Source organism: Mustela nivalis (assembly GCF_964662115.1).
Source record: "Mustela nivalis genome assembly, chromosome: 6".
Taxonomy (NCBI): Eukaryota; Metazoa; Chordata; class Mammalia; order Carnivora; family Mustelidae; genus Mustela; species Mustela nivalis.
This window is the reverse complement of record NC_139025.1, coordinates 41,814,163-41,835,094: the sequence shown is the minus strand read 5'-3', so window position 1 is coordinate 41,835,094 and position 20,932 is coordinate 41,814,163. Positions and strand designations below refer to the sequence as shown.

Genomic DNA, 20,932 nt, shown 5'->3' with positions numbered 1-20,932 from the left:
CTTGAATCCACAATTTCCTAACTCCAAATTCTAGGCTCTCAACTGCCAACCTACATGCTGTTTCTAATGTTTCCCATGGTTCTTGTTGGTTGAAATTAGTCTTCCACCCTTTAGCACCTTCAGAGCATTTTGGGGGGGGGCACAGCATATGTCATATCCTGCATCACAATCTTGACTTTTCTTCCCCATGACTCACACTCTCCTGGAGAACAGACACTATGTTCAGCTCATCACTAATGACTGAGCAATAATTTAAAAACAACCAACAGTTTTCTGGGGTTAGCCTAAGGGACTTGCCCCTAGAAACTGACTCCTGAAAATGCAAAGTGCCCACCAAGCTGCTTTTGCTTCAGCTAAGGCACATTCACTACTACTGTGACCACCCGGCCCATGGGGCACGTGACTAGTTCTCACCAACAGAATCTGAGTGGAAGAAAAATAAATCCGTTCCAAGCCAAAGTGTTCCCAGGTTGTATCTCTTTCCTGCCTTCTGGCTGCCTGCAGCATCCAGTAAGGCTGCCTAGGTCCAGAAAGATGTGGAGACACCTGACGGAAGTGTAACTGAATGAGTGACTGGGAATGGTGAAAGGGCAAGTAAGAAATACATTGTGTTTAACCCACTGAGCTGGTAGCTATTTGTTACAGCAGCTGGCCTTCCCTAGCAGATACATTCCCACTTACCCAAAGTCCACCATTAAGTTCTCTCAGTTAACAAGTATTCTTTCATGGTAGACAGGTTTCCAAACACATTAGGGTTATAAGGTAGTCTTAGATGAAGGTGTTAGAAAAAAATACAAACTTTAGAATAAGGAAGAGACTATTGAATATCCTTGCAATTGGTGTGATGAAGCCTCCAAAAGTTTTGTGACTCCATTAGGGTCTGCACTGCCTTTGGACTATTTTAGACCCTTTAAGTTAATAACTCATAACAATACAAATAATTCTTCTCTAGAACCGCCTCCCCCCAAAAAAAGGGAAAATGTCACCCTGCATCCATTTCTAAATTCATTTTAATGGTCCTTGAGTCCATGTAAATTTATGATTCTTTGATCTCTGCTTTGAACTGGTTGTAGCATCTGCCTGGTTCCTTTATTAATTAATGAGGTTTTCAAAATCTGTGACATATTTTCATTTTATAGCTGAATGAGAAGCATGATTAATTCCAATTTTAAAATGTATCTTTTAACAACTATGAATTATTGATGATCCCTCAAAAAAGTCTCCAAACCAAGGTCTTCAAAAAAGAGTTACAATACAGAGAAAGGAATTAAGAGAAGACCAAGGCCCCTCTGGATGCCAGGGAGGTCCCAGGCAGGGGGAGGTGTGCCACCCAAGCTCAAAGGAAGAGTGCAAAGTGAGGATGAGGAGGATGGTGACCAGGGAGAAGGAGGAAGAAAAGGCTGCAAGATCCCTCTGAAAACAAACTTCCCAGCATCGTAGTTTTTCCCATGGTTTGCCCCAGCCCACTTTTATTAGTGGCTTAAGCCAAGGAGTTGTCTCTGTGGTTTCAGGGGCTCAGGCCTGAACAGTAAAGCCTACATGGCAACAACTCTTCACCTTACCTCTCTGTGCATGGCCTCCCTGACCCATCTGCTTCCCATATGGCAGGGCTTGGAAGCCCAAGGTCTTGGTCCTACAGGATGTGCGATACTTTCTCAGGCTTGTGATAAACAAACCCAGGTAGTCATTCACCTGCTGCCTCTGGCTGATTTCATATCAGACCTTATGCGGTTGGAAGTCACCAACATACTTTGAGTATTTATCCCCAAGAATTCATCAAATCCATCCCGTTCCAAACAGCTGCTGTCCTCTTTCAAAAGGAGCAGTTAAAAATCAAATCCCATTATTTCAGAAATATTTCAGCCCTGCAGGAAAACTTAGAGATGGAAGATGTAAATCAAAATTCCCTCAGAGGTGTGCACTCCTCCACTTTAAATTCCTTCCCTGGGTCTTGAAAATCTGTATGTTTCTGAAGTTTATTTTAAAGATGCTCCACATGAATTGAAACTGGGACCCCTTGTTGACCATATATCTATATTTTGTGCCAGGTTCTGTGAAAGAATCCTTTTGTCCAACAGAAAAGCAGAACAGCTCTGAGTTGGAAAAGCAGAACCCTGTGGTTATTAATTCTCAAATGCTGAAATGAAAAGAACAAGTTCACGAGCTGACTTCAGCCACCCCTGATCACTAAGCTTGGCTTTGAGGCTTTCACGTCCTTCTTTTATGGTCTCGGCTGGAGACAGGCGAAAACTACCGAACTGCTCTATTTTCTGAAATGCAAAAGTCAAGTGCATTCCTTGGTGATCAAATAATGTCTGAGACTTCAAATATTCTAGATTCTTAGTACAGCACACCAATAACATTTGATTAAGTAATTCACCTTAATTTAACATCATCTAACTTCAAATCAAGAGATAAGGACACTGTTTCCACTACTTTCTCAATTTTGTTTTAACATCATTGGAAGATTTTAACACCATCTTTGTTTACTTCCCTCTATATTTTTCAAAGAGGGAGATTTATACTTAATTTCTTCTTGAAAATTCTCCCAGTTCCTCAATATTTCTTCTTATTTAATTCTCAGGAGAGCCTACTAGATTATTTCACCGTAATTTCCCAACTGAGCTTACAAGTGCATTCTGATTATGAAGGAATTAGCTCACAGCATTCTCCTCAGATGTAATGTGCCTTATTAATGTTTTTATTAACTGTAGCTGATGAAGAGATTATTTTCTGGCTTAGTTCCAAGACTCCTTCTCTAGCTCTCCAAAGGAATAGTGACTGCTGAATTTTCACCTAAGAAATCCATTCCTAATGAAAGAAATGTGTTTTTCCTCCTAATTCTGATTCAATGGAATTTAATTATGAAAATACAGATAAGGGCTTCAGCTTCTGTAAAGGATTGTCTATTATCTTATACAGATCACTGTGTAAATAAAGGTGAGTAATCTGGAGTCAAGATATTTGACTGTAGGTTTCCAGAAGGATCTCTGTAATCAACCATCCAAATTTATTTTTAGTGAAACTTTGACACAGGAACCCAGTATCTAGGAACTCCTACAGGGCATTAAAGACATGAAAAGAGACTTTTTTTTTTTTTTTCAAAGCAAGACCCTAAAACTTTTAAAATACTGTTGTTATTATTATTATAATCTTCCTGCACCCAGAAGTGAGATATAAAAAGACAACTGGATTCTCTGCTTGGGGGAAGCTCTGATTCAGTAGCAAGGAGAACCAGGTTCAATAAATTTCTCACTTCCACCTAGCTGATACTATGGCTGTTTATATTCTTTGGTAGAAGCTACAAAGGCCTTATCTCTATTATGCCTCCTAATTCACTATTTGGAAATTTTTTGAATGATAGATCACTGTGGGAATGCAATCATCTGATTCTAAGTGATTCAGATGCTGAGACAACGAAGATAAATGGCCCAACATTTTCAAGGTCTGATCAGTTCCACCGTGAAGAATCACTCAAAGTTCATTCCGGGGGTGGGGGGGGGGGAGTCTAAAATGTTAGACTACTCACCAAAGAAAGAAATGGTAGTTATGCGATGGGATGGAGGTGTTAGCTAATGTCACATTGGGAATCAATTTTGCGATATATAAGTACATCAAATCAACACACTGTGTACCTAAAACTTATACATATGTAAGTTTTATGTCAAGAATATGTCAATATGTCAATGATGCCTCAATAAAGCTGGAAAAAGAAAATAAAATGACAGATTATGTTCCAGAAAACCTGGCTTTCAAAATGCTATGTATGGTTTCTGACCCAAAGGCATGCTATAATTAGTGCATTACTAAAGGCTTTGGAGATGTAAAAACTACTTTGGGGTAAGTCGAGAGAACCAGAAAAAGTTAATTTCAGATGAAGTTCTACCTGCCATATGATCTTCTTTTTTTTTTTTTTTTAAGATTTTATTTATTTATTTGACAGAGAGAAATCACAAGTAGTTGGAGAGGCAGGCAGAGAGAGAGAGAGGAGGAAGCAGGCTCCCTGCTGAGCAGAGAGCCCCATGCGGGACTCGATCCCAGGACGCGAGATCATGACCCGAGCCGAAGGCAGCGGCTTAACCCACTGAGCCACCCAGGCGCCCTGCCATATGATCTTTAAGCTTAATAACAGTTATAGGCAGCACGGGAAGCCCTCAGTACCTGATCAGTTACCACTTCTGTCCACGAATTGAGTTAATGCTTTTTCTCTTAATTGAGCTGAATTGCATTTAAAAACCTCAGCCTGGCCCCATATTGCAACTCAGGATAGTTACATAAGGGACTACTGTTTAACTGGCAGAGCACAATAAAGCATACCCATCCCTCCTCCCAATGGTGATAGAACGTTTCAGGACCAGAAGGGTTACCGGCTGGAAGAGAACCCCCTTTTAAGCAATCCACAGTACTCAATGCTGAGTGCTAGATGTTGTGAGGCTCCCCAAAAATAAGCAAAATGAGATAGTGCGGTGAATGGAAATTGAGCTATCCTGATGATAACTGCAGGGCAACTTTCACAAAGGCGGGCTCAGTGTGAGTGAGAGGTTCCAGGAAAGGCTTTGGCAAGAGCTGCCCATGGACAGATGCAGATCTGTGGAAACGTATGCTCTGGTGACGGTGACAAAAGTCTGATGAAGGCAGAGGTCTGGACCAGAGAAGCCAGGAAAAGTAAAATGGGAAAGTAGACCCAGACAGATCGTGCAGGTCCTGGACTATTCCAGTGATATATGGAAGAGACAAAAAATGCTTCCTGCCCCTGAACTGTTAATCTCCAAGGGACCTGATCGAAATGTCTGATTCCTTATTTTAACAGTTAATCCCTTCTTCTCTTTTGCTGGGTTGCATTTCTGCTTTGCACCACTAATCCCTTGAATTTCAAAAATAGCTTTGGCTTCCTGAGGCCAGCTTGAGAGGTTGGCAGTTCTTTTAGATCATGCAGAACCTACTACTAGAGAGACACAGCTGGTGCAAAGATTTTTATTTTAACAACCAATACTGATTTCCCTTCCACCACACAGGAATACCCCCAGAGAGGCTTTATGTCTGAGGGAGTTAGCCACTCTGAACATAGAAAGCTGTGGCTACCTCTGGGCTAGAGAGACACTCTTTACTAACTCTATTTTGTGGGTTTCCCTCACTCATTTTCTCAAAAGAAAACTTAGGAGGAGAAGGGAACTCACAGCTCACTTGGGCAAAGTGAAGGATGAGTGCGTGCGTGCGTGCGTGCGTGTTAATGACCTGAGTTCTGTCAATGATTCTTGGAATTAATGAATCCCTAAAGCCTCAGTTCAACCTGAGATTGTTGGTACAAAAGTCCAACAGACAGCTCTGAAAAGTAGTTAGGTATCAGTCTTAAAAAACATTTAGCACAATCCACAAAATTTTCCATGCCATCAATCTTTTCCTCTTCCCAAACAGCTTAATGTTTCTTGTGTTAAAGGAACATGGAAGTTTGCAGCCAATACACATAACTGCCCATCAGAAGTGTCACAGATGTCAAGAAGAAAGGAAGGAACAAGAGTACATTAAATTGTTTTGAGGCCAGCACCTGACTTTCTGCAAGCTTGGCCAGCTCCCCTTTTGACTTCTGGTTCATACGAATTTCTGTCCTGTGGTCCTCGGCAGACATTTGTGAGCACAGCTGGAGATGGTCAGCGGGAAGGAAGTCTATTCGTTTTTATGAATTTAACCTATTTATAACCTACCTCATGCTAAAAAGAGGATTTAAGCCTTCTGACAAAAATACCTACAATACAACAGGATAAAAATAAGTAAATGGAAAATTCAGGAAATAAGTGCCTTTCAAGCCTACGGAAATCCTGAGTTTGCTGAATTCTTTACCACAGGCATACAGACAGATTTGTCTCCCCTGGAATCTCCAGCTAGTACTAACCTGCAAGTAATCCAACAGCTCAAATGGAAAGATCTACGAAATAATATCTTGGCCTTGGAAGATGTCCTCCTCTGCAGACCTCATTTCTCTTATGAGCTCATCCTCGTGAGGCAGAGAAAGGCAGGGATCACGATCTCTATTTTAAACTCTGACATCCGGGTGCCTTGACTATGTGAAAAGGGAGGTCTGCACCTAAATCTTCTGCTCCTCCTGACTAGAAAAAATAATTCAGTGCTTTCCAAAGAAAGGGCGAAAGGCATTACCTTCAAATCCAGAAACCCTGGGTACCAGCTCGGGACAGAAAGAAATCCCGGGGCGCCTGGGTGGCTCAGTGGGTTAAAGCCTCTGCCTTTGGCTCAGGTCATGATCCCAGGGTCCTAGGATGGAGCCCCACATCGGGCTCCCTACTCAGCGGGGAGCCTGCTTCCCCCTCTCTTTCTGCCTACCTCTCTGCCTACTTATGACTTCTGTATGTCAAATAAATAAATAAAATCTAAAAAAAAAAAAAAAGGAAAGAACGGAATCCCAGGCAACTGGGAGATGTCCACCTAGGACACACACACCAGAAGATGCTCAGTCTTCCCAGACACAGAAGTCTGGGGACAAACCTCCCCCATCCAGATTCAGGAGTCTATAATGTGACCACTGGCTTTCTGGGGAAACTAGAGGATAGATACTGACTTTGAGTTTGACCTCTATGTGACTGGATAAAGCTGGAGGACAGTTTTCTTAAGACACATGAACACAATATACAAAAGATCACTAAAAACCATGTAAATCTCTACTAATGAGGATTCTATTCATAGACTATAGAAACACTTCTTAAAATCCTCTTTCTCCACTCCACTGCAGAAACAGAAGCTTCCTTGCTCCAAGGGAACAATACAGGACAGCTGTCCTCTTGGGTAAGACCCAGGCTTCAGTATATTCTGTCGCTCTCTAGGTGATTCCAATGGGCAGCCAAGATTACGAACCATGGGACTGGAGACGTTAGCCAATGTACCACTCGCTTTGTTCTGGTTATGCTGGATTACAGTTCTACTCCTCCCTCTCCTCCATACACATATTTACTTACATTAGCCTGGGAAGCTTCCTGAGCAACCTTTCAATCCACAGCTTACTATGTTAGACATCAAAATACACTGACATTTGTTGCAGTGGAGAGTTGTTTGAAATGTCACACTTCCCACTATCTTTTATGGAGCACTTTCGCCTTGTTGCCACAGCCCATGTTGGACTATATTTAAGTGGTCAGTCTCAGCTACATGTTACATGTCTTCAAAGAATAAGAAAAAGGAGCACAAGGGGAAGACGGAGAAAAGCTGACATGTTTTAGGGTTAAAGGTGTGACTTTCCCATAGCTCAGCTCCTATAGGGTCCAACCCCTATGCTCTTTGCCTACAGTTCATTCTACCTTCCTACCAACTCAAAACACATTTGTCTTGTGTTCCTCTCTCTTTTTTCTTAACATCATCCAAAGTCATGAGCTAAGGAGCCTGGTAAATTAATAACAATAATAATAAATAAATGATAATATCTTAATGAGTTATCCTGCCCAGATAGCAGATTTGCATTTTTTGAGGACCTTCTCAAGGCCCTCAATCTCAATCCAAAGGAAGGCTCTACTATTGAGAAAAGTAGGCATCATGTTAAGGCAGAAAGGATGATATAAATTAGGGGACCAGGCAAAGCCCCCTTGAGGTCACACCTCAGAGGGCTGCCACTCAAATCATTCTCTGCTTGTAAGTGATGATTCAGTTCCTCACTGTGGAATTGCTCAGCCACTGACCTCACTTCTATGGGACCACTCGGCCCCGCAGTTATTTATCTCTTCATCTGTTAGCCAATCAGCATTTCCACAGCATAGGGCCCACACGTTGTAGGTGCTCACTGAATGTCTGATGAAAAGATAGAAACACAGAGCTCTTCATTCTTCTGCTTTTCACACACATCCCTAGTCTGTTAACTGAATACTTCTCGTGTTTTTTAAAGACCTCCAGAGAAAAAATATTCTATTCCTAAATCAAAAAGCCCATTCTAATGTTAGATGTAGGCTTTGAAAAAAAGTGAAGATAGCTGTAATAATTCTGCACTTAACCACATGATGGCTTTTGGAAGTGCTGTCCATCCAGAACATCAACCAAATGGAAAAGTGGTCAAAATGGTCTATGGAAGAAGGAAATGGAACAACGCCTCCCTTGGGCTCTCATCCAGAACTTATAAACCCAGAACATATTGAAAATAAGGTTATTAATTTAACAGGATTGACCATGGAATTCTTAGAGGATAGAAGAGACATGGATAGTATCAGCTACAAGGAAGTGATCAGAAACACACAGGAATCACGAGTGATCTCCTGGTAGCTGACGCCCACCCCCACTGATCCCACCAGCCATGTGATCACAGTCCCTTGCAATAACTGTTTAGAAATCGGCATGTAGCTTAATCCCAGCCAATTAGAGGCAGGAAGAATTCTACTGGGGAATTCTAGGAAAGGCTCTCTCTTAAAAAAGAAACACAGTGAAAAGATAGCCTCCTTTCTCTGGACAATGTCTTCCCCGGGTGTGACTCCTGAAGCAGCTGCCGCCATTGCAACCATAAGGAGGCCAGTCCTGGGGAAAAGTCACACACCAAGGGAGACAGTGCAGCAAGATGGGAAAGCCTGGGTTCACTGATGACTGCATAGCTACGAGTTAACTGACCCAAGAGCTCTGTCTCTGGAATTCTTGTTTTCAAAGAAAATAAATTCTTTTATTCTTTAAACCAATTTAAGTTAAGGTTCCTGCTACCTACAACTAGAGGCATCCTGACAGAGATAGAATACAAAAAAGGAAAGAATCCCCAGGTATTAATTACATTGGAAATGCTTCAGCATTAAAATGGATATGTTGACTCAACTTTGATCATTTTGATTTTATACATTAAAAAGCATAGTTGTGTGATTTATTGTAGTACATAACAGGATTAGAAGTGGAGCAAGTCATCACGTCTGCTCTCTAGATGGGTCCTTGCCAATAAACTTGAAAATGAACTTGTTAAATAAGAAATTGACTTTGCGGGCGCCTGGGTGGCTCAGTGGGTTAAGCCGCTGCCTTCGACTCAGGTCATGATCTCAGGGTCCTGGGATTGAGTCCCACGTCCGACTCTCTGCTTAGCAGGGAGCCTGCTTCCCCCTCTCTCTGCCTGCCTCTCTGCCTACTTGTGATCTTTCTCTCTGTCAAATAAATAAATAAAATCTTTTTTAAAAAATTTAAAAAATTAAAAAATAAATAAAAAAAATTTAAAAAAAAATTTAAAAAAAAAAGAAAGAAAGAAAGAAATTGACTTTGCATATTGGAATAAACAACTTCCTGCATGCTCCTAGATTTACCAATCAGTCAATCCACCTCAGCCATAACAGGGGACTTTTGCTGCGAATTCTCTCTATCCCGATGACAGACAGTTCATTCCACTCACACCTCTCAACAGCAAGATCAAGAAGCTGAGCTCTCTCCCTCCAAAGTTTTAGAGGCAATGTGTATGGGATGAGCAGAAAACAGGTTCAGAGAATCTGGGGCCATGAATCTACTGCTTTGCTTGGAAAGTCATCTAAGTTGTCTGCTCATGTTACTTCACAGGAAATGAAACCTATAATCTATTCAAATTTTTAGCCAATCCCAGCTACCCACTTCAATCTGTTCATTTTTAAAGGTTTATATGGGTTTTAGCATTTGCTTTGGAATGTCATTCATATTATAAAATAGGATGTGATAATCTATAAATAAACCAACTGAAAACAAGCATGAAGAAGGTCAATTAGAGTGGTATTATATTAAACAGAATTACTTTTTAAAAGGTCTCAATTTTTGCACTGTTAATAATTCATGAAGAACTATACTTAGGGCGCCTGGGTGACTCAGTGGGTTGAGCATCTGACTCTTGATTTCGGCTCAGGTCATGATCTCGGGGTCCTGGGATTGACCCCTACTTTGGGCTCTGCGCTCTGCAGGGAGTCTACTTGAGGATCCTCTCTCTCTCTCCCTCTTCCCCTCCACCCCCCACTCCCACACTCATTCTCTCTCTCACTCTCTCTCTCTAAAATAAATACCTAAATCTTTGAAAAAGGAAAACTACCCTTAAGTTTACACTAGTCACACTCTGACTATAGCTGCCATGCAGCTCTGTTCCTTCAATGATGTTTCCCATGAAATACTTAATGAAATCTATATTAGTTTTCTATTTCTGCTGTAACAATTTACCACAAACTCAGTGGCTCAAAACAACACAAATTTATCACCTTACAGTTCTGCATGTGGAAAGTCTGAAATGGGTCTTGAGGGGCTAAAATCAAAGTGTCAGCAGGGTTGCATTCTAGAGGTTCAAGGTTCAAGGGGGAAAAATCCATTTCCTTGCCTTTTTAAGCTTCTGGAGGCTGCTGGAATTCCGTGGCTCATGGCCACATCACTCTGACCTTTGCCTCTCTCATAGCATCTCTTTCTCTGACTCTGACTCTCCTACCTCCCTCTTATAAGGACACTTGTGATTAATTGGGCCCATCCAGATGATCCGGAATAACTGTCTCAAGATCCTTAACTTAATCACCTCGCTAAAGTCCTTTTTGCCAGGCAAGGTAATACATTCACAAGTTTCAGAGATTAGGACACAGACATCTTTGGGGAGCCACAAATAGGAGAGATTTTCCCTGTTTCAACTGACCTGAGAATATTAAGAAAACTGTATCAATTAATGTTTATTCTTTATTAATGTTACATGTAATAACTTTATGAGTGACTAGGATATGCTTCTATCACTCCAAGAAAATGGTGAAAAGCAAATAAAATTCTAGTCCCAGATATTACTCAAACACAGTCTTCCCACAGTGGGAAGGAGGAAAAAAAAAAAAAAATCCCAGCTTGGAAGATTTATTCCTTGTTTTGGTTCCCAGGAAACTCAGTGCTACAACATGTTGATAAGAAGAATTTATCAAGAAAGGAAGTGACAGTAAAAAGTAAGGGACATCTGGGGAAATAGTAAATTATTATAATAAGAGAAACTCTGGGGGCGCCTGGGTGGCTCAGTGGATTGAGCCTCTGCCTTGAGCTCAGGTCATGGTCCCAGGGTCCTGGGATCGAGCCCCGCATCAGGCTCTCTGCTTGGCAGGGAGCCTGCTTCCCTCTCTCTCTCTGCCTGCCTCTCTGCCTACTTGTGATCTCTCTCTCTCTGTCAAATAAATAAGAGAAACTCTGATATATTAAAAACCTCAGGACTTATGGGAATCACTTTTAAAAGCCTAACAAATCACTAAATTAGTAGCTCTAACTTAAGAATATTTAGCTGTGCATGGGGACTAGAATCGGGAGGCAGGACAGTAGGACAATAGGGCCCCTTCCACATCTCTGCTTCACACTCTTATAACCTACCTTTATTAGAAAACTCAACCTCCCTGCTTGGAAACCTTTGAAGTAGGTTCTGCTCTAATCAAAGAAAGGCACCCCTCTTGCTTTTCTCTCTGTCCCCGGAGCCACACAATGTGCCAAGAACAGAGCAGGAGCTCAGTTAGGTTTGTTGGATGAATTAATTAACCAAAGCGAAAGGACAGTTCATCAAAGAAAAGCATTCCTCCTTAGACCATAAACCTTTAAAAGTTTTACCAAGTCCAGTTTCAGCTTTAAAAAAAAAAAAAAAAGAGCTGAGGTGCAGGGATGGCTCAATTGGTGAAGTGTCTACCTTCAGCTCAGGTCATGATCTTGAGGTCCTGGGATCAAGCCCTGCACGGGGCTCCCTCCTCAATGGGGAGCCTGTTTCTCCCTCTCCCTCTGTCCCTTTCCACCCCCATCTTCATATGCACGCACATGTGCTCTCCTCTCTCTGAGATAGGTAGATACGTAGATAGATAGACAGAGTCTTTAAAAAAAGGGAGCGAGCTTATTTTCAACTACACAATCATGCAATAACCTGACATAGTGATTTTCCAGCTCTGCCCCCATATTAATGCTCTCACCCCTTCTCACCATAGATCTAAAAGAGAGTTTTCATGAGAGGGAAGAATGATCTTAAAGAAATCAGAGGCACTAGGATTCAAAATTGGACATTTCAACCAAAGAACCACAATATACAAGTATGATATTCCAGAGCAAAGTTCCAAACATACATCCAAATTTTCCATGAAATCACCAAACACTGGTTATATGACTTGTAAAGCTAACCTCTGCAGAACTGAAGGTTATAAATGGGGCTAGTATTAAAGACTAAGAGAATTTCAGAGAGGGCGTTTCTTGGGAGAAAAGTCAGGCCTCAAGGACTCAACCAGGGCTTTACAGCATTTCTCCAGAAAAAGCCAAGAGGAGACAGACAGGGGAGCCTCCCTGCTGACCGGGGAGAGAAGGTCCAAGGTGAAGTCTGCCTGCATCCACGAAGCCTCTCTAGGATAATTTGAGCCATGCCTAGGACAGAGCAAGCACGTGGGTGTCTGGACAGACTGCCAAACTGAGCCTGTCCCTGACAAGCAAATGCAGCCTTAAGAGGAAACAGAAAAGGGACAAGACTGCCAAGCACTCCCTCAGAAGTGAGGGAAGAATTTCTCCTAGGGAGCAAATTCCACAGCGACAGAAGGTAACACCATATATTTGTTTTCTGACTTGAGACCACTCACGCTGCTTGTTCAGCACACTGGTTACTCATGTCTGCTCCCCATTTGGAAGTCCTCCCCAAACCTATAGTTGTCTTCCAGCTGGGAAGGAAAGATGGAATTCCTTCCAAAAACGAGGTAACTGTGCTCTCAGGGGGCAGCTGGAGACTGTTTGGAGCCCGGCTATTTAAGAGCACTGACTATAAACATAGAAGAAAAAACTGGTAACTTTTTCTGAAATGAACCATCCATAAACATCACCAGAAAATCCACTTTGCTCCACAATCGAAGCCAAGAAAGAAAGCTGCCACCTTAGAAAAATAAGAGGAGGTGAGGGAGGAGGAAGAAAGAAACACGCACGACTCTTACCCAGGCCCTGATTCTGCTGTTCCCACTCAATGGCGTCTGGCACCTGGTCGGTGGCTCCATCCAAAGGGCCCAGGTTTCCCCGCTCGAAGCCAGGTTCTTGAGACGTGATGCCAGGGAGAGTAAACCCAGGCAGCTCAGCGTCACCATCCAAGCTATCATCCAGGGACTCTGTGTCTTTATCTTCTTCATCTTCCTCCTCATCTTCCTCTTCTTCATCTTCCTCCTCTTCCTCCTCTTCATCCTCATCTTCTTCTCCCTCTAGGAAAAAAGAAATCAACAAGAAACACGAAGGGATACAGTAAGTGCCTATATATGTGTCTTTTGAAATGACCCAAACACTACAAAATAATTCTACTTGACCTTTTAAAACAAATTTTATAGCCAAAGTTGGGCAACACAGGCCTTGCAAGACTAGGTGCTCACCATACACCTGTATTTCAAACTTTCAAAATCACAATTAGGTCAGATCATTAGTACACAGCATGTTTATTTGGAGTCAAAGTTCAGGTAATATAAATTTTTATTAGTCAAATTTATATTTACAAAGGTAGAAATCATCCCTTCCCTGTTTTCTGGAGGTCATTAAAGATGGATCCACTAGGTTAATATCCAAAATATATAAAGAAGTTATACAACTCAACATCAGAAGAACAAATAATCCAGTTAAAAAATGGGCAGAAGACCTGAATGGACAGTTTTCCAAAGAAGATTCACAGATGGCCAACAAACACATAAAAAGATGCTCAACATCACTAATCATCAAGGAAATACTAATGAAAACCACAATGAGATATCCCCTTGCCCCTGTCAGAATGGCCTAGAAACAAAAAGACAAGAAAAACAAGTGTTGGGGGAGATGTAGAAAAAAGGAACACTCATGAACTGTTGGTGGGAATGCAAAATGGTACAGCCACTGTGGAAGACATTATGGGGATTCCTCAAAAAATTAAAAATAGAAATCCCATATGATCTCATAATTTCACCCAAAGAAAACGAAAATATTGATTCAAAAAGATATGTGCACCCCTATGTTTATTGAGGCATTATTTATAATAGCCAAAATTTGGAAGCAATCAAAGTAATCATGGACAGATGAATGGATTAAAAAAAAAAGTGGTGTATACAAATAGTAAGGAATGTTACTCAACCATAAAAGGAGTGAGATCTTGCCATTGGCAGCAACATGAATGATCTTGAGGGTAATACATTAAACGAAATAAGTCAGAGAAAAATGGGTATCATATGATTTCACTTATACGTGGGATCTAAAAACCGAAACAAATGAATAAACAAACAAAAAGCAGAAACAGACCCATAAATACAGACAACAAACTGATGGTTGCCAGAGGAAAGAACAGATGGGAGATGGGCAAAATGGGTGAAGGGGAATGGGAGATACAGGCTTCCAGTTATGGAATTAATAAGTCACAGAGATAATAGGAACAGCATAGGGAAGAGAGTCAATGGTATCGGAACAGCATTGTATGGTACAGATGGTAGCTACACTTGTGACGAACATAGCCTAACGTATAGACTTGTCATATCACTATACTGTACAGCTGAAACCAATGTAACGGTGTCTGTCAACTATACTGCAATTAAAAAAAAAAAGTTTTGCCCATTAGAACGCACACTAAAATACGAACAGAACTTAAAGACAGGGGTGCCTGGGTGGCTCAGTGGTTAAGCCGCTGCCTTCAGCTCAGGTCATGATCCCAGGGTCCTAGGATCGAGCCCCGCATCGGGCTCTCTGCTCAGCAGGGAGCCTGCTTCCTCCTCTCTCTCTCTGCCTGCCTCTCTGCCTACTTACGATCTCTGTCTGTCAAATAAATAAATAAAATCTTTAAAAAAAAAAAAAAAAAAAGAACTTAAAGACAGTGTCCCAATCCTTTTGTATCTTATCATACTAAACAAGAAAATTCATGATTTGGGCACAATTTTCCTTCTATTCTTCTTCCATATCAATGAGTAGAAGTCACAAGTGAGAGGTACATAAATCCACTCCCGGTTCCTGTTGGAAGGAAGATCGACCCAAGAACGTGGAAACAATTACATCAACATTCTCAATTCCACTCTAAAAGAGGTTAGGAAATAGGATATTGATCAAAGACCGTCAGGAAAGCACTCTTGAAAAAAAAAATCAGTATCACTGCCACCATGGTAAGAGTTAAATTCACAATTTGTCACATTCAATGCTTCAAGCAGAGGGGGTGTAGGAAACCTAAGATCCCCAATTTTACTTGGTTTCACCAACTTTAATTTTCTAGGAATACTTCAAGCTTCCGCCCTCACTATCGATGCACCCTGAAGCCCCTGATGAGAGTTCACCAAGCTCATTGAAGGCCTTCCCCTTGCTCTCCTCCCTTGGCTCTCCACATGGTAGTTTGCAAAAAGGAACTCTCCAGGGATGGCGGAGAAGGGAAGAGGGAGGGTTAGAGCCACCCAGGAATTCTGACGCTCGCTTTTTCTGCTTGTAGACAATTTCTCCACATACATTCCTTTACATCTATTGCTTATAGGGTTTTTTTTTTTTAACTTTTAAAAAAATATTACATCTGATCTTTTTCATTCTTATATATCCTCTAACTTTGTACAACGTAATACCTCTTAATACCTCTCATTCCAAATATTTAGAATATTTGGAAAATATTCCAAAAATGTAATAACTATTTATCAGGAACCTAGTTCCGGGCACTAGAAATAATGTAGCACTATCTCTGCCTTCATGAAGTTAATAGGCCACTCGAGGAGACACGTACACACACAGATCTAGGATACAATATGACACTCTGACTAAAACTGGAAGAAAGATGGAGAATGGCAGACTCTGCTTTTCTGGATGTGGAGATCCAGACAAAGGGCAGCTTTTCTGGTAAATTCTGAACAGAGATTATACCAAAATAATGAATTCTCTTGTTTAAGTTAGGCCAGTATCTATAGGAAGCACATTCCCAGCAGCAGGGAACAGAAGAACAGCAAAAATAAAAGCCTTGAGGCAGTTGTGTGCTGTGTTCAAAGAATGGCAAAGACTGAGCTGGGAGCAAGAAAGGACAGGAAATGAGGTGGGAGGGGTAGGCAGGGGTCAGATTTAGTGTATATTTATTTATAAGGAATTACAGGCTGCAGCATGAAAAATGGGCTAAATCAGAGCAAGACACAAAGCAAAGAGACCCATTGGGAGGCTATTTTACAAGCCAGGGAATAAGATGACAGTGCTTTGGACACGGATATAGTTCTGGAAGCAGGAAGAGATGGTCAGATCTGGGATGTAATATGAAGGTAATTTGCAGGCAGAGCCCTACTGATAAGTATGATGTGGGATGTGGAAGGAATACGGTACTTTATTAAAGAAGGAAACTAAAGGGCAAAGAGCAAAATCAAGAATTTTATTTGAGACACATTAATCATGTGATTGCTATGCCTATGATTTCCAAGCGGAAATGTTGGAAGCCCAGGGAAGATCAAAGCTAGACATAAAAATCTAAGAATCACCAATTTAGAAATAATATTTACAGCCTTGGGGCACCTAGATGGCTCAGTGGGTTAAAACCTCTGCCTTCGGCTCACGTCATGATCCCAGGATCAAGCCCTGCATCAGGCTCTCTGCTCAGCAGGGAGCCTGTTTCCCCCTCTCTCTCTGCCTGCCTCTCTGCCTACTTGTGTTCTCTCTCTGTTAAACAAATAAATAAAATCTTTAAAAATAATAATAATAATAATAATAATAATAATAATAATATTTACAGGCTTGAGACTGGCTGAGATCACCAAAAGAATGAGTGTGGGTAGAAGGAAAAGTTGTCCAGTCTAAGCCCCAGACAATCGAACATTTAGAAGTTGGCCAGCAGAGGGAGATCCAGCAAAGGAGACTGAAAAGTGACCACTGAGGTAGGTGAAAAACCAAGCCGAGTATGGTGTGGACAAAGTCAAAGGAATAAAATACTTCTGGGGGCCTGAGTAAGAAAACTGAGACTGTCCCTCCAGCGTTGACATTACCTCTACCTTTGGCACTTTGGAAATGATTAGTGACTTCACCTAAGTTGTTTCATGGAAAGGTAGGGATAAGAGTCAAAATGGAGTAGTTGAAAAGAATATTAGAAAAAAAGGAAGTAGATACTGCAAATATTAAAAAAAAAAAAAAAAAAGCTTACAAAACTTTTTGAAAAAAAGAACAGGGACAATAAGAGCCAAACCATGAAAAAAGCCCAGCTACCCATCAACAGATGAATGAATAAAAAAATGTGGTACACACACACACACACATATATATAGAGAAATATTATACAGCCATCAAAAATGAAATGTTGCCATTTGCAACAACATGAATGGAACTAGAGGGTATTAAGCTAAGCAAAATAAGTCAATCAGAGAAAGACAATTATCATATGATTTCACTCATATGTGAAGTTTAAGAAACAAAACAGAGGATCATAGGAGAAGAGAGGGGAAAAAATGAAACAAGAAGAAACCAGAGAGGGAGAAAAACCATAAGAGACTCCTAATCATAGGAAATAAACTTGAGAGTTGCTGGAGGGAAGGTGGGGGGGGGGGGTAACTGGGTGGTGGACATTAAGGAGGGCATGTGATGTAATGAGCACTGGGTGTTATATAAGACTGACGAATGACAGACCTGTACCTCTGAAATCCATAATACATTAAATGTTAACTAACAGGATTAAAATTTTTTAAAATGTTTAAAAGGGAGGGTAGGGACAGACGAGGGTAGCTGGAAGGAGATATAGAATCCAGGGTACCTTCTCAAAATAGGAGATACTAGAATTTGCTTGGAATTTGATGGTAAGACCTAGTAGAGAAGGGGAAATTGATGACTCAGGAAAGCGGGGAGAGGGCTGCTGGAGGAATGTCTGGAGATGAGGTTTGGCAGAGCACTTGCACACGTGGACTCAAGCCATGCAAATGTACTGTGGCTATGTGATTTTGGACAAGTTATGGTGCCATAGCTTCCTCCTTGGTAAAACCGGGGTGATTCCTACCTCACAGAGCTGCTATAGGATTACATCAGTTAGTAGATAAGGTACTTAGGACTAAGCCTGGGTCGTCATGGCCAGTATAAGAGGTTGGTTTCTTTGCTATTACTGGGAAGGGATGGGATCCAGGGCACAGGCTGGCTGAGACCTATCCTCCACTGCAGTGGGCACAGGGGCGGGCAGGAGGATTGACTTCACGGTGGGAATGTGTGAAAGTTGTTTTCATATTTCTTTTCTCAGTCAATAAGAAACTAAGAAGGAGAAATGAAATGTTGGTGGTTTGAGGCGAGAGGAGAAAGTGTGAAATTGTCATCTCAGAGAATGGGCAAGTGAATTCCCCAGGAAGATGTGGGAGGACTGGCAGGCAGCCTTGTGGGCCCACTTGAGATGGGACATCATGCGTTTAAAGTGAGACATGTGAAGGGGGTTGTGTTTGTCTCCAGCCACTTCAGCTGCTTGGGTGCAGGCATGGGTGGAGGGATAGAGGAGACAGAGACTGAACCAGCAACAAATTTTGCTAGAAGGGTTCAGTGGTGGAGGGGTGGGGAAGGGAGGTGTTTGGCTGTGTGTGAGCGAAGTGATTAAAGATGGACCAGGCAAAGGCTACAAACTCCCAACAGTAACACAAATTAAATCCTGGGGGTCTAAGGTACAGTATGGTGACTATAATTAACAATACTGCATTATATACATGAAAGTCATTGTGAGAGTAGATCTTAAATATTACCAACACCAAGAAAAAAAAAAAAAGTATTTATCTGAGGGGATAGAAATGTTAACTAACCATACTGGGGTAACCATTTTGCAATTTGTAAATGTATCAAACCATCACATCGTGAACCTTAAACTTACATATGTTATATGTCAACAATATCCCAATAAGTTAAAGTAAAACAATATCTCAACAAATCTCAAGGGAAATAAAGATGGACCAGGGACTCTGATTAAAGAGAACCTGAGAAAGAAGTTGACAGAGAAAAAGTATGGGGTCACTGGAATTTGGAGAAAACTATCAGGGATCATCACAACTATTGATGGCTTTGCTGACCTTCCTCCCATAGACAAAAAATTGGCCACAGGCTAAAAAAGAACATTTCTTTATTTTTAAAGCATTATGAAATCCCTTTTAGCTGCCTTTTCTTTCCACACACCTAAAAGGGTTGCACTTGATGGAATGATTGTGACAATATGAGGCTGATCCCCGAGGCACACGAAGGCAAAGCCCTGAGTTTTCAGCTCTCACCACTGAACTGTTGACCACTGACCACTAGCACCCACCAAGGACAACTTCTACATGACCCTCAGTAAGCTCAGTTAACTTCTTCTCCTTAAAGGATAGAGCGATACGACCCAGTAACGCCACTTCTGGATATATATATCCAAAGGAGACAATACCATATCCCAAAGAGGTATCTGTACTCTGGGGTTCTTAACCACATAATTCACGACAGCCAAGGTATGGAAACAACCTACATGTCCACTGACAGATGAATGGATGAAGATGATGTGATATACATACAGCAGAATATTATCTGACCTCTAAAAAGAAGGAAATCCTACATTTGCCACATGGATGAAACCAAAGGACATTATACTGAGTGAAAAAAGTAAGAGACAGACAAATACGACACGGTTTATTACTTATAGGTGGAATCTAAATTAAAACAAAGAAACAAAAAAAAAAAAAGTCTAATTCAACAAACAGAAAGTAGAAAAGTGGTTGCCCGGGGCTAGAGAGTGGGGAACACAGGGGAAGACTGGTCAAAGGGTACGAACTGTTCGCTCTTAAACGAATAAGGTCTAAAGACCTAACATATAACATGACAACTACAGTTGATGACACTGTACAGTATCACTGAAATTCACTAAGAGAGTAACACTTAAATGTCCTCACACACAAAAAAAGTAAAAACGTGAGGTGATGGCTGTGTTAATTAATCCAATGGTGGGAATCCTTTTACAATGTTACATGTATATCAAATCACCATAATGTATACTCTAAATATCTTACAATTTTATTTACCAATTATACCTCAATAAAGTCAGAAAAAAATAAGGCACAGAGCTATAAAAATAATGAAGAAGACCTCAAAATGTCAGGCTGCATGGAAGCAAGCCTGGGCCCACAAAATGGTCACTACCTTCATGATGTGATCTGAATGACATTGCTTACGTCAACATGTCTCATCATCTCTCCCCCACTCACCCACTCTGATGGAGCCTTCTTTCTCCACCTCCCTGTCCTGAAATGCCCAATATGAGATGTTTACTCCATTTTGAGGTATTCTCTTGGTGGAATATTATCTCCAAAAATGCCCTATGGAGTAGTATACAATTTATCCTGGAAAGGAAAGAAGGGCCCTGACTGTCATGGCGGATAAGAGAGGAAAACCTTCCCCTCGTGCCCACCAATGCCACCCTTCAGCACAAAGGAATTTAAAGGGTTTACTATTTTGTCACTTTTTGTACTTGAGGAATTATATCACAAGCCTAAGGAAACAGCTCTAGAAAAAGGAAATTTCAGGAACTGTGCAGAGAAGACAGGAGGAAAACAAGCCTTACTGGAGTGAGATTTCCCTTTATAGCCTTACTTCCTCATTACCTTTGTCAACCAGCAAATGTGCTGATTTTGTAGGAGCCTACAATCATTCTGTAGCTGATAAATATCTTTAGCAGGATGTCATCGGAACCCTGCTGCAATTTTCTGTGGAACAATGACTGCTCTTCCAGATCAATAACAACAACAACAAAAAAAAGATCACCTTTCCAAATATTACCAAAATAACGTATGTGATTGCAGTTTGCCCCAAAAAGGTGGGAAACTACTGGACAGAGGAAGGATGGTCTTGTCCTGTGTTTTATCACCGATGACAAGCACAGGGCTTGGCCATCAGCAGTGCTCAAGAAGTATTTGTTGAGTGGATGGACAGGTGAATGAATGCATAAGCAAGGAGCTAGATTCAGGTTTTTAACAAGTGCCTAGATCTAAAGAAACACAGAGTAACAATTAATAAGCAATTAGTAATACATTCCTCTAAATAATCTTGCAGCAAGCACAAGGGCAACACATGAGAACAACAG

At 41.2% G+C, this 20,932-nt stretch overlaps 2 protein-coding genes across 4 annotated transcripts in view; both read right to left on the bottom strand.

Moving 5' to 3' along the window:
• Positions 1-20,932, bottom strand: part of TIMM9 (translocase of inner mitochondrial membrane 9) — a 906,959-nt gene that overhangs the window by 622,615 nt on the left and 263,412 nt on the right. The gene's annotated exons all lie outside the window — the stretch shown is intronic.
• ARMH4 (armadillo like helical domain containing 4) overlaps positions 1-20,932 on the bottom strand; it is a 117,944-nt gene that overhangs the window by 65,352 nt on the left and 31,660 nt on the right. The window contains exon 5 of the mRNA XM_082735061.1: positions 12,867-13,124. Within this exon, the coding sequence (XP_082591187.1) occupies positions 12,867-13,124 (258 nt within the window). The remainder of the gene's footprint in view (positions 1-12,866; positions 13,125-20,932) is intronic.